The 14,291-nt window shown below is 52.1% G+C and overlaps 1 protein-coding gene across 1 annotated transcript in view; it reads left to right on the top strand.

Moving 5' to 3' along the window:
• The first annotated feature begins 1,272 nt into the window (after window positions 1–1,272).
• pelo (pelota mRNA surveillance and ribosome rescue factor) overlaps window positions 1,273–14,291 on the top strand; it is a 46,769-nt gene continuing 33,750 nt past the window's right edge. Inside the window, exon 1 of the mRNA XM_070872082.1 lies at window positions 1,273–1,365. Within this exon, the coding sequence (XP_070728183.1) occupies window positions 1,325–1,365 (41 nt within the window). The 5' untranslated portion in view covers window positions 1,273–1,324. The remainder of the gene's footprint in view (window positions 1,366–14,291) is intronic.

Raw genomic sequence — 14,291 nt, 5'->3', positions numbered from 1 at the left:
GTTTTCTCTGCGCTCCTGGGGCTCGCTTACCGTGACGTAGCTCAGAGTAGAGCGCTTGTTTTGGGAGCCTAGCATCGGGCGTGCGGACAATGTGTCCCGTCCATCGGAGCTGATCGAGCGCGGTCAATGCCTCGATGCTGGGGACGTTGGCCTGAGAGAGAACGCTGACGTTGGTGAATCTGTCCTGCCGATGGGTTCGCAGGAGCTTGCGGAGGCAGCGCTGGTGGTACTCGAAGTGCCTGCTGTATACGGTCCACGTCTCTTGAGCCATACAGGAGGGCGGGCATCACGACTGCCTTGTAGACCATAAGCTCGGTGCCCGGTTTGAGATCCTGGTCTTCAAGCATTCTTCCTCGGGCGGCCGAAGGCTGCGCTGGCGCACTGGAGGCGGTGTTGGATCTCGTCGTCAATGTCTGCCCTTGTTGACAGGAGGCTCCCGAGGTATGGGCAATGGTCCACGTTGTCCACAAGGCCGCACCTTGGATTTTGATGACCGGGGGGGGGGGTGGGGGCAGTGCTATGTGGTGGGGCCAGGCCAGTGGGGGACCTTCGCCTTATGGATGTTTAGTGTAAGGCCGATGCTTGTGTACACCTCGGTGAAGGCGCTGACGACGGTTTGGAGTTCGGACTCCGGGTGTGCACAGTGCGCGGGCGTCGTCCGCGGGTGGCCACGGTCTTGGATCGGGCCTGGAGGCGGCGAAGGTTGAGCAGCTTCCCGCCGCCGCTGCTGCGGTTTAGTTCCGCTCCGGCGGTTCTTCCGCTCGTTAAGAGTGAGGCGGAGCCTGGCGACGAGGAAGATCGAGAAGAGGGGTTTGACCGGGGTCTGTGGTGGGCCCCGTTGGCACAGGACCACGGCCGGCATGCCGTGGCGAGGCAGGGCGGAGGACGGTGACACACGTTCGGGCGGCGGCCGGAGCGGAGGAGGACGCTCCGTAGTCGCTCGTGGTTGACCGTGACCGAAGGAACCGTGGCTGCAAGAGCAGAGGTCAGAGGCCAAGAGCAGAGGTCAGAGGCCAAGAGCAGAGGTCGGGGGCCAAGCCTGCAGCTAAGATGGCCGGCCGCCTCCCCACTGCGCATGCGGTGCCCCCATTAAAGATGGCGCCCCCCCCCCCCCCCCACATTAGCGCTACTCAGGCGGTGCCCCCATGAAAGATGGCGCGCCAACTCCGCACTGCGCATGCGGTGCCCCCATGAAAGATGGCGGGTCCCCCCCTTCCCTCCGCACTGCGCATGCGGTGCCCCTATCAAAGATGGCGCGGCGGCCAGGGGTCACAGTGCGCTGCCAGGCGGGCGGGCGCGGTGCGTGTCGGGAGCGAGCGGCGGGATGAAGCTGCTGAGTAAACTGCTCGATCGGGACAACTCGGGGTAAGCGCGGGGGGGGGGGCGTGGGGTCACCCCGGCAACCGGGGGGGGACTGGTTACCCTGGTAACTGGGGGTCACCCTGGTAACTGGGGGGGCGGGGACTGGGGTCACCCCGGTAACTGGGGGGGGGACTGGTTACCCTGGTAACTGGGGGGGGGGCGGGGCCTGGGGTCACCCGGCAACCGGGGGGGGGACTGGTTACCCTGGTAACTGGGGGGCGGGGACTGGGGTCACCCTGGTAACCGGGGGGGGGGACTGGTTACCCTGGTAACTGGGGGGGGGGGGGGGGGGGGACTGGGGTCACCCTGGTAACTGGGGGGGGCGGGGACTGGTTACCCTGGTAACCGGGGGGGGCGGGGCCTGGGGTCACCCCGGCAACCGGGGGGGGGGGGACTGGGGTCACCCTGGTAACCGGGGGGGACGGGGACTGGGGTCACCCTGGTAACCGGGGGGGGGCGGGGACTGGTTACCCTGGTAACCGGGGGGGGACTGGGGTCACCCTGGTAACCGGGGGGGACTGGGGTCACCCTGGTAACCGGGGGGGGGGGACTGGTTACCCTGGTAACTGGGGGGGGGGGGGGACTGGGGGTCACCCTGGTAACTGGGGGGGGCGGGGACTGGTTACCCTGGTAACCGGGGGGGGCGGGGCCTGGGGTCACCCCGGCAACCGGGGGGGGGGGCCTGGGGTCATTCTGGTAACCGGGGGGGGGGGCCTGGGGTCACCCTGGTAACCAGGATGGGGGACTGGTTACCCTGGTAACTGGGGCCTGGGGTCACCCCGGCAACCGGGGGGGGGGGGGGCCTGGGGTCACCCTGGCAACCGGGGGGGGGGGGACTGGTTACCCCGGCAACCGGGGGGGGGACTGGTTACCCTGGTAACCGGGATGGGGGACCGGTTACCCTGGTAACTGGGCCTGTCGTCAACCTCGGTAACTGGGGCCTGGGGTCAACCCCGGTAACTGGGGCCGGGGGTCACCCCCGGTAACTGGGGCCCGTGGTCAACCCCGGTAACTGGGGCCCGTGGTCAACCCCGGTAACTGGGGCCCGTGGTCAACCCCGGTAACTGGGCCCGCGGTCAACCCCGGTAACTGGGGCCCGCGGTCAACCCCGGTAACTGGGGCCCGCGGTCAACCCCGGTAACGGGGGCCCGTGGTCAACCCCGGTAACTGGGGCCCGTGGTCAACCCCGGTAACTGGGGCCCGTGGTCAACCCCGGTAGCTGGGGCCCGCGGTCAACCCCGGTAACTGGGGCCCGCGGTCAACCCCGGTAACTGGGGCCCGCGGTCAACCCCGGTAACGGGGGCCCGTGGTCAACCCCGGTAACGGGGGCCCTGGGGGGGGGGGGGGGGGATAATCCTGAGTTAGAATGTCGTGGGTTCGAGCTGCTTCTGCGGCACCCCATCCACCACCTTCAACACTCACTCCCTCCACCACCGGCGCACCCTGGCTGCAGTGTGCACCATCTACAAGATGCACCGCAGCAACTCACCAAGGCTTCTTCGGCAGCACCTCCCAAACCCGCGACCTCTGCCGCCTAGAGGTTCATAGGCAGTCCCTCGAAGCGAGGATGACTTGCTTCCACGCCAAGAAGGGATGAGTTCACGGGTGTTTCAATGAAGGAACTACATGTTGAAGGGGGTGGGGGAAGATGCCTGTGTGTGGATTTTTTTAACGTGAGTTGACCGTTGCACACCAGGCACCACACGGGCTTGACAGAGCGAGGCCTTGGTCCAGGGGTAAGGATTACCCAAGACTAACTGGAGACCAGCTCTGCTGCACGGAACTAGTGCACACGTATCGCAGTATGGGCTGGCCCGTGCTGCCCCTGGGCACTCACCTCTTCTGGGCCCCAGACTCACGCCTCTCCTGGGCCCCGGTCACTTCCCTCGACGAACTCTCGCCGCTCCTTCGCCCCTCCTGCTGTGCCCGCCCGCACTGCAGTCAGCGACCTGGCTTCGCAGCCGTCGCCCTCCTGTAGCAGCACGCGCTGCTCCCTGCAGCGGTATGCCCCCTCTCGCTGCTCCCTCCAATGGTCCCGGCCTGCTGATGGTCTTGCAGGCCGGGACCTTGCCGATTTCTGGGTTATGGAGGGTTAAGAGCTTACCTTCCACTAGGTCAGTCGAAACGAGAAGGACAAGGGCAACAGGAGCACAGGAACACCACCAACTCCACGTTCCCCTCCAAGTCCCACGCCATCCAAACTTGGAAATATCTCGGCCGTTCCTTCATCGTCGCTGGGTCACAATCCTGGAACTCCCTCCCTGACAGCACTGTGTGGGAGCACCTTCACCACAGCGGTTCAAGAAGGGGGCTCACCACCACCACCTTCTCGAGGGCGATTAGGGATGGGCAATAAATGCCGGCCTTGCCAGCGACGCCCACATCCCAGAGACTCGAGCCCCCGCCATCCAGGCCGACACGCCCCCGGTGCCAGTACTGAGAGAGCGCTGCGCTGTCGGGGGGGTGGGGGCCGTCTTTCGGGTGAGACGTTAAACCCGAGGGCCCCGTCTACCCTCTCGGGTGGATGTATAATCCGACAAATACTGTTGGAAGAAGAGCAGATTGAGTTCTGCCCTGGGGCCACTATTTATCCCTCAACCAACGTCATTGTCATATTGCTGTCTGTGGGAGCTTGCTGTGCTTAAATTGGTTGCCGTGTTTCCCACATTACGACACTTCAGAAGTACTTCATTGGCTGTAAAGCACCTTGGGACGTTCCGAGGACATGAATGGTGTAGTCTAAAAGGGTTAAATTATGAGGACAGATACATAGACTGGGCCTGGATTCCCTCGAGTATCGAGGATTAAGGGTGATCTGATCGAGGTGTTGACAATGATTGAAGGATTCGATCGGGTCGATGGAGAGAAACTACATCCTCGGGTCGTGGGGGAGCCCAGAGCAAGGGGCATAACCTTCAAATCAGAGCCAGGCCGTTCAGGGCTGATGTCAGGAAGCACTTCTTCACACAGAGGGTTAGGGGGAATCTGGAACTCTGTCCCCACAAAAAGCTGTGGATGCTGGGGGTGAATTGGAGCTTTGAAACATGGAAACATAGTAAATAGGTGCAGGAGTAGGCCATTCGGCCCTTCGAGCCTGCACCGCCATTCAATAAGTTCATGGCTGAACATGCGACTTCAGTACCCCATTCCTGCTTTCTCGCCATACCCCTTGATCCCCTAAAAGGAGGAAAAAAAAAGACTTCAGACCGATAGATTGTTGTTGGGTAAGGGTCTCGAGGGGTTTGGAGCAAAGGTGGGTAGATGGGATTGAGGTACAGATCAGCCAGGATCTGATTGAGTGGGGGAACAGGCTCATAATGTAACCCTTTGAGCCCCGGGATCGTTCTGGTGAATCTGCCCGCCCCTCCCCCCCGACTTCCCCTCCAAGGCCAATAATCCCCTTCCTGAGGGACGGGGCCCAGAACTGGCAGTCCTTCAGGGAAGGGGATCCTGCAGTTCCGTCCCAAGAGACTGCAGTCCCATCCTACATGGCTGACCCTTTGCTACAATAAATCCTGCCCTTTCCCGTGCTGCCCACATCTTAAAATTCAAGTATTTTGTGTGCGAGTATAATTTGCCCATTTACACAGGATGACACGGGGTATACGGCACAGAACCCGGCCTTTTGGCCCAACCAGTCCGTGCCGGCGTTTATGCTCCACTCGAGCCTCCTCCTGTCTTTCCTCATCGAACCCTCGATTATCAGCATAACCCTCGATTCCCTTCTCCCTCATACGCTTGTCCAGCCTCCCCTTAAATACATCGATACTATTTACCTCAACCGTTCCCTGTGGTAGTGAGTTCCACATTCTCACCACTCTCTGGGTAAAGGAGTTTCTCCTGAATTCACTATTTGATTTCCCGGTGACTATCTGATATTGATGGCCCCTAGTTATGTTCTTCCCCACAAGTGGAAACACTCTCTCTGTATCCACTCTTATCAAAACCTGTCATCATTTTAAAGACCTCTATTAAGTCACCTCTCAGCCACCTTTTTCCAAGAGAAAAGAGACCCAGCCTGCTCGTCCTTTCCTGATATTTATACCCTCACATTTCTGGCATCGTCCTTGTAAATCTCTGCACCCTCTCCAGTGCCTCTATATCCTTTTTATAATATGGTGACCAGAACTGTACGCAGTATTCCAAGTGTGGTCTAACCGAGGTTCGCAACAGGTTAAGCACAACTTCTCTACTTCTCCAATTCTGTACCTTTAGAAATAAACCCTAGTTCTTGGTTTGCCTTTTTATGGCCTTGTTAACTCGCGTCGTATCTTTTAGTGCTTTGTGTATGTGTATCCGAGATCCCTTTGTTCCTCGACCCCACCCAGACTCTCACCCTCCCAGTAATACGTGACCTCCCTATTCTTGCTCCCAGAATGTAATACCTCGCATTTATCTGTGGTGAACTTTATTTGCCAATTATATGCCCATTCTGCTAGTTTATTAATGTCCTCCTGTAATTTGTTGGAGTTCTCCTCAGTACAGGTAGGACCTCTCTGGTCCGGCACCCTCGGGACCTGACTGGTTCCGGAACAGATAATTTTCCGAACCAGACAGCACTCGGGTTCCTGTGTGTGTGTGCGCACGGGCGCACGTGCTGACAGCCTGTGGGCGACTCTCTCAGCCAATCACCGAACATACTTACTGACTGACAGTCGCTCCGGCCAATCGCTGAACACACTCACTGACTGACAGTCGCTCCAGCCAATCGCTGAACACACTCGCTGACTGACAGCCGCTCCGGCCAATCACTGAACACACTCGCTGACTGACAGCCACTCCGGCCAATCACTAAACACACTCGCTGACTGACAGTCGCTCCGGCCAATCACTGAACACAGGTTATCCACTTTGGTGGTAAAAACAGAGAGACAGACTATTATCTGAATGGTGACAGATTAGGAAAAGGGGAGGTGCAACGAGACCTGGGTGTCATGGTACATCAGTCATTGAAGGTTGGCATGCAGGTACAGCAGGCGGTTAAGAAAGTAAATGGCATGTTGGACTTCATAGCGAGGGAATTTGAGTACAGGGGCAGGGAGGTGTTGCTACAGTTGTACAGGGCCTTGGTGAGGCCACACCTGGAGTGTTGTGTACAGCTTTGGTCTCCTAACCTGAGGAAGGACATTCTTGCTATTGAGGGAGTGCAGCGAAGGTTCACCAGACTGATTCCCGGGATGGCGGGACTGACCTATCAAGAAAGACTGGATCAACTGAGCTTGTATTCACTGGAGTTCAGAAGAATGAGAGGGGACCTCATAGAAACGTTTAAAATTCTGACGGGTTTGGACAGGTTGGATGCAGGAAGAATGTTCCCGATGTTGGGGAAGTCCAGAACCAGGGGTCACAGTCTGAGGATAAGGGGTAAGCCATTTAGGACCGAGATGCGGAGGAACTTCTTCACCCAGAGAGTGGTGAACCTGTGGAATTCTCTACCACAGAAAGTTATTGAGGCCAATTCACTAAATATATTCAAAAAGGAGTTAGATGAAGTCCTTACTACTAGGGGGATCAAGGGGTATGGCGCGAAAGCAGGAATGGGGTACTGAAGTGAATGTTCAGCCATGAACTCATTGAATGGTGGTGCAGGCTAGAAGGGCCGAATGGCCGACTCCTGCACCTATTTTCTATGTTTCTATGTTTCTGACAGTCACTCCGGCCAATCGCTGAACACACTCACTGACTGACAGTCACTCCGGCCAATCGCTGAACACACTCACTGACTGACAGTTGCTCCGGCCAATCACCGAACACACTCACTGACTGACAGTCACTCCGGCCAATCGCTGAACACATTCACTGACTGACAGTCACTCCGGCCAATCGCTGAACACACTCACTGACTGACAGTTGCTCCGGCCAATCACCGAACACACTCACTGACTGACAGTCACTCCGGCCAATCGCTGAACACACTCACTGACTGACAGTCGCTCCGGCCAATCGCTGAACACACTCACTGACTGACGGTCGCTCCGGCCAATCACCGAACACACTCACTGACTGACAGTCACTCCGGCCAATCGCTGAACACACTCACTGACTGACAGTCGCTCCGGCCAATCGCTGAACACACTCACTGACTGACGGTCACTCCGACCAATCACCGAACACACTCACTGACTGACAGTCGCTCCGGCCAATCGCTGAACACACTCACTGACTGACAATCGCAGTGGCCAATCAAAACTTTAAAAAAAATAAACCCTCCTCTCCCTCAGGCCCACCTGATGCCGAAGCACAGATAGTCTCGGTATTTAAGGAAGGATATACTTGCATTGGAGGCTGTTCAGAGAAGGTTCACTCGGTTGATTCCAGAGATGAGGGGGTTGACTTATGAGGAGAGGTTGAGCAGGTTGGACCTATACTCATTGGAGTTCAGAAGAATGAGAGATGATCTTCTTGAAACGTATAAAATTCCGAGGGGGCTCGACAAGGTGGATGCAGAGAGAATGTTTCCTTCGTGGGGGAATCTAGAACGAGGGACATAGTCTCAGAATAAGGGGCCGCCCATTTAAACCTGAGATGAGGAGGAATTTCTTCTCTCAGAGGGTTGTAAATCTGTGGAATTCTCTGCCCCAGAGAGCTGTGGAGGCTGGGTCATTGAATATATTTAAGGTGGAGATAGACAGATTTTTGAGCGATAAGGGAGTGAAGGGTTATGGGGAGCGGGCGGGGAAGTGGAGCTGAGTCCATGATCGGATCAGCCATGGTCTTATTGAATGGCGGAGCAGGCTCGAGGGGCCGAATGGCCGGCTCCTGCTCCTATTTCTTATGTTCTTATGTTTTTGAACCAAAGAGGTACAACCTGTATTAGCTATCCCCACCAATTTCACTGGCCACAAATCACTGGCCCTACATCACTTGCACCATGTCACTGGCCCAGTTTCAGTCTCCTTCACTTCATGCTTGACAAATGTTCGAGAATTTTTTGAGGATGTAACTGTTAGAGTGGACAAGGGAGAACCAGTGGATGTGGTGTATTTGGACTTTCAAAAGGCTTTTGACAAGGTCTGACACAAGAGATTAGTGTGCAAAATTAAAGCACATGGTATTGGGGGTAATGTATTGACGTGGATAGAGAACTGGTTGGCAGACAGGAAGCAGAGAGTCGGGATAAACGGGTCCTTTTCAGAATGGCAGGCAGTGACCAGTGGGGTGCTGCAAGGTTCAGTGCTGGGACCCCAGCTATTTACAATATACATTAATGATTTCGATGAAGGAATTGAGTGTAATATCTCCAAGTTTGCAGATGACACTAAGCTGGGTGGCGGTGTGAGCTGTGAGGAGGATGCTAAGAGGCTGCAGGGTGACTTGGATAGGTTAGGTGAGTGGGCAAATGCATGGCAGATGCAGTATAATGTGGATAAATGTGAGGTTATCCACTTTGGTGGCAAAAACAGGAAGACAAAATATTATCTGAATGGTGACAGATTAGGAAAAGGGGAGGTGCAACGAGACCTGGGTGTCATGGTACATCAGTCATTGAAGGTTGGCATGCAGGTACAGCAGGCGGTGAAGAAGGCAAATGGCATGTTGACCTTCATAGCGAGGGGATTTGAGTACAGGGGCAGGGAGGTCTTACTGCAGTTGTACAGGGCCTTGGTGAGAACATAAGAACATAAGAATTAGGAACAGGAGTAGGCCATCTAGCCCCTCGAGCCTGCTCCGCCATTCAACAAGATCATGGCTGATCTGGCCGTGGACTCAGCTCCACTTACCCGCCCGCTCCCCACAACCCTTAATTCCCTTATTAGTTAAAAATCTATCTACCTGTGACTTGAATACATTCAATGAGCTAGCCTCAACTGTTTTCTTGGGCAGAGAATTCCACAGATTCACAACCCTCTGGGAGAAGAAATTACTTCTCAACTCGGTTTTAAATTGGCTCCCCCGTGTTTTGAGGCTGTGCCCCCTAGTTCTAGTCTCCCCGACCAGTGGAAACAACCTCTCTGCCTCTATCTTGTCTATCCCTTTCATGATTTTAAATGTTTCTATAAGATCACCCCTCATCCTTCTGAACTCCAACGAGTAAAGACCAGTCTACTCAATCTATCATCATAAGGTAACCCCCTCATCTCCGGAATCAGCCTAGTGAATCGTCTCTGAACCCCCTCCAAAGCCAGTATATCCTTCCTTAAGTAAGGTGACCAAAACTGCACGCAGTACTCCAGGTGCGGCCTCACCAATACCCTATACAGTTGCAGCAGGACCTCCCTGCTTTTGTACTCCATCCCTCTCGCAATGAAGGCCTACATTCCATTCGCCTTCCTGATTACCTGCTGCACCTGCAAACTAACTTTTTGGGATTCATGCACAAAGACCCCCAGGTCCCTCTGCACCGCAGCATGTTGTAATTTCTCCCCATTCAAATAGTATTCCCTTTTTTTGTTTTTTTTCCCAAGGTGGATGACCTCACACTTTCCGACATTGTATTCCATCTGCCAAACCTTAGCCCATTCGCTGAACCTATCTAAATCTCTTTGCAGCCTCTCTGTGTCCTCGACACAACCCGCTTTCCCACTAATCTTTGTGTCATCTGCAAATTTTGTTACACTACACTCTGTCCCCTCTTCACAGGCCATCTATGTATATTGTAAACAGTTGTGGTCCCAGCACCGATCCCTGTGGCACACCACTAACCACTGATTTCCAACCCGAAAAGGACCCATTTATCCCGACTCTCTGCTTTCTGTTAGCCAGCCAATTCTCTATCCATGCTAATACATTTCCACTGACCCTGCGTACCTCTATCTTCTGCAGTAACCTTTTGTGTGACACCTTATCGAATGCCTTTTGGAAATCTAAATACACCACATCCATCAGTACACCTCTATCCACCATGCTCGTTATATCCTCAAAGAATTCCAGTAAATTAGTTAAACATGATTTCCCTTTCATGAATCCATGTTGCGTCTGCTTGATTGCACTATTCCTATCTAGATGTCCCACTATTTCTTCCTTAATGATAGCTTCAAGCATTTTCCCCACTACAGATGTTAAACTAACCAGCCTATAGTTACCTGCCTTTTGTCTGCCCCCTTTTTTAAACAGAGGCGTTACATTAGCTGCTTTCCAATCCGCTGGTACCTCCCCAGAGTCCAGAGAATTTTGGTAGATTATAACGAATGCATCTGCCATAACTTCCGCCATCTCTTTTAATACCCTGGGATGCATTTCATCAGGACCAGGAGACTTGTCTACCTTCAATCCCATTAGTCTGTCCAGCACTACACCCCTAGTGATAGTGATTGTCTCAAGATCCTCCCTTCCCACATTCCTGTGACCAGCAATTTTTGGCATGGTTTCTGTGTCTTCCACTGTGAAGACCGAAGCAAAATAATTGTTTAGGGTCTCAGCCATTTCCACATTTCCCATTATTAAATCCCCCTTCTCATCATCTAAGGGACCAACATTTACTTTAGTCACTCTTTTCCGTTTTATATATCTGTAAAAGCTTTTACTATCTATTTTTATGTTTTGCGCAAGTTTACCTTCGTAATCTATCTTTCCTTTCTTTATTGCTTTCTTAGTCATTCTTTGCTGTCGTTTAAAATTTTCGCAATCTTCTATTTTCCCACTAACCTTGGCCACCTTATACGCATTGGTTTTTAATTTGATACTCTCCTTAATTTCCCTGGTTATCCACGGCTGGTTATCCCTTCTCTTACTACCCTTCTTTTTCATTGGAATATATTTTTGTTGAGCACTATGAAAGAGCTCCTTTAAAAGTCCTCCACTGTTCCTCAATTGTGGCACAGTTTAGTCTGTGTTTCCAGTCTACTTTAGCCAACTCTGCCCTCATCCCACTGTAGTCCCCTTTGTTTAAGCATAGTACGCTCGTTTGAGACACTACTTCCTCACCCTCAATCTGTCTTACAAATTCAACCATACTGTGATCACTCATTCCAAGAGGATCTTTTACGAGGAGATCGTTTATTATTCCTGTCTCATTACACAGGACCAGATCTAAGATAGCTTGCTCCCTTGTAGGTTCTGTAACATACTGTTCTAAGAAACAATCCCGTATGCATTCTATGAATTCCTCCTCCAGGCTACCCCGTGCGATTTGATTTGACCAATCGATATGTAGGTTAAAATCCCCCATGACTACTGCCGTTCCTTTTTCACATGCCTCCATTATTCCCTTGATTATTGTCCGCCCCACCGTGAAGTTATTATTTGGGGGCCTATAAACTACGCCCACCAGTGACCTTTTTCCCCTTACTATCTCTAATCTCCACCCACAATGATTCAACATTTTGTTCATTAGAGCCAATATCATCCCTCACAACTGCCCTGATATCATCCTTTATTAACAGAGCTACCCCACCTCCTTTCCCTTCTTGTCTATCTTTCCGAATCGTCAGATACCCCTGTATGTTTAATTCCCAGTCTTGGCCACCCTGCAACCACGTTTCTGTAATGGCCACCAAATCATACCCATTTGTAATGATTTGTGCCGTCAACTCATTTACTTTATTTCGAATGCTGCGTGCGTTTAGGTAAAGTGTTTTAATACTAGTTTTTAATCCATGATTTTTAGCTTTGACCCCTCCTGCAGCCCCTTTATATTCAGTGGCCCTTTTTGTTTTTTGCCTTGGGTTTCTCTGCCCTCCACTTTTACTCATCTCCTTTCTGTCTTTTGCTTTTGTCTCCTTTTTGTTTCCCTCTGTCTCCCTGCATAGGTTCCCATCCCCCTGCCACATTAGTTTAACTCCTCCCCAACAGCACTCGGAAACACTCCCCCTAGGACATTGGTTCCAGTCCTGTCCAGGTGCAGACGGTCCGGTTTGTACTGGTCCCACCTCCCCCAGAACCGGTTCCAATGCCCCAGGAATTTGAATCCCTCCCTGCTGCACCACCAACCAAGCCACGTATTCATCTGAGCTAAACAGGACATTAGGGGTGCATGCAATAAAGGTGCAGCAGTTATCATGGGTGACTTTAATATGCACATAGATTGGGCTAACCAAACTGGAAGCAATACGGTGGAGGAGGATTTCCTGGAATGTATAAGGGATGGTTTTCTAGACCAATATGTCGAGGAACCAACTAGGGGGGAGGCCATCTTAGACTGGGTGTTGTGTAATGAGAGAGGATTAATTAGCAATCTCATTGTGCGAGGCCCCTTGGGGAAGAGTGACCATAATATGGTGGAATTCTGCATTAGGATGGAGAATGAAACAGTTAATTCAGAGACCATGGTCCAGAACTTAAAGAAGGCTAACTTTGAAGGTATGAGGCGTGAATTGGCTAGGATAGATTGGCGAATGATACTTAAGGGGTTGAATGTGGATGGGCAATGGCAGACATTTAGAGACCGCATGGATGAACTACAACAATTGTACATCCCTGTCTGGTGTAAAAATAAAAAAGGGAAGGTGGCTCAACCGTGGCTATCAAGGGAAATCAGAGATAGTATTAAAGCCAAGGAAGTGGCATACAAATGGGCCAGAAATAGCAGTGAACCCGGGGACTGGGAGAAATTTAGAACTCAGCAAAGGGTTTGATTAGGGCAGGGAAAATGGAGCACGAGAAGAAGCTTGCAGGGAACATTAAGACGGATTGCAAAAGTTTCTATAGATATGTAAAGAGAAAAAGGTTAGTAAAGACAAACGTAGGTCCCCTGCAGTCAGAATCAGGGAAATCATAACGGGGAACAAAGAAATGGCAGACCAATTGAACAAATACTTTGGTTCGGTATTCACTAAGGAGGACACAAACAACCTTCCGGATATAAAAGGGGTCAGAGGGTCTAGTAAGGAGGAGGAACTGAGGGAAATCCTTATTAGTCAGGAAATTGTGTTGGGGAAATTGATGGGATTGAAGGCCGATAAATCCCCAGGGCCTGATGGACTGCATCCCAGAGTACTTAAGGAGGTGGCCTTGGAAATAGCGGATGCATTGACAGTCATTTTCCAACATTCCATTGACTCGGGATCAGTTCCTATCGAGTGGAGGGTAGCCAATGTAACCCCACTTTTTAAAAAAGGAGGGAGAGAGAAAACAGGGAATTATAGACCGGTCAGCCTGACATCGGTAGTGGGTAAAATGATGGAATCAATTATTAAGGATGTCATTGCAGCGCATTTGGAAAGAGGTGACATGATAGGTCCAAGTCAGCATGGATTTGTGAAAGGGAAATCATGCTTGACAAATCTTCTGGAATTTTTTGAGGATGTTTCCAGTAGAGTGGACAAGGGAGAACCAGTTGATGTGGTATATTTGGACTTTCAGAAGGCTTTTGACAAGGTCCCACGCAAGAGATTAATGTGCAAAGTTAAAGCACATGGGATTGGGGGTAGTGTGCTGACATGGATTGAGAACTGGTTGTCAGACAGGAAGCAAAGAGTAGGAGTAAATGGGGACTTTTCAGAATGGCAGGCAGTGACTAGTGGGGTACCGCAAGGTTCTGTGCTGGGGCCCCAGCTGTTTACACTGTACATTAATGATTTAGACGAGGGGATTAAATGTAGTATCTCCAAATTTGCAGATGACACTAAGTTGGGTGGCAGTGTGAGCTGCGAGGAGGATGCTATGAGCTGCAGAGTGACTTGGATAGGTTAGGTGAGTGGGCAAATGCATGGCAGATGAAGTATAATGTGGATAAATGTGAGGTTATCCACTTTGGTGGTAAAAACAGAGAGACAGACTATTATCTGAATGGTGACAGATTAGGAAAAGGGGAGGTGCAACGAGACCTGGGTGTCATGGTACATCAGTCATTGAAGGTTGGCATGCAGGTGCAGCAGGCGGTTAAGAAAGCAAATGGCATGTTGGCCTTCATAGCGAGGGGATTTGAGTACAGGGGCAGGGAGGTGTTGCTACAGTTGTACAGAGCCTTGGTGAGGCCACACCTGGAGTATTGTGTACAGTTTTGGTCTCCTAACCTGAGGAAGGACATTCTTGCTATTGAGGGAGTGCAG

This window comes from Pristiophorus japonicus, unplaced genomic scaffold (assembly GCF_044704955.1).
Source record: "Pristiophorus japonicus isolate sPriJap1 unplaced genomic scaffold, sPriJap1.hap1 HAP1_SCAFFOLD_29, whole genome shotgun sequence".
NCBI lineage: Eukaryota > Metazoa > Chordata > Chondrichthyes > Pristiophoridae > Pristiophorus > Pristiophorus japonicus.
The sequence above is the reverse complement of the archived record's forward strand: the minus strand, read 5'-3'. Positions and strand labels throughout refer to the sequence as shown.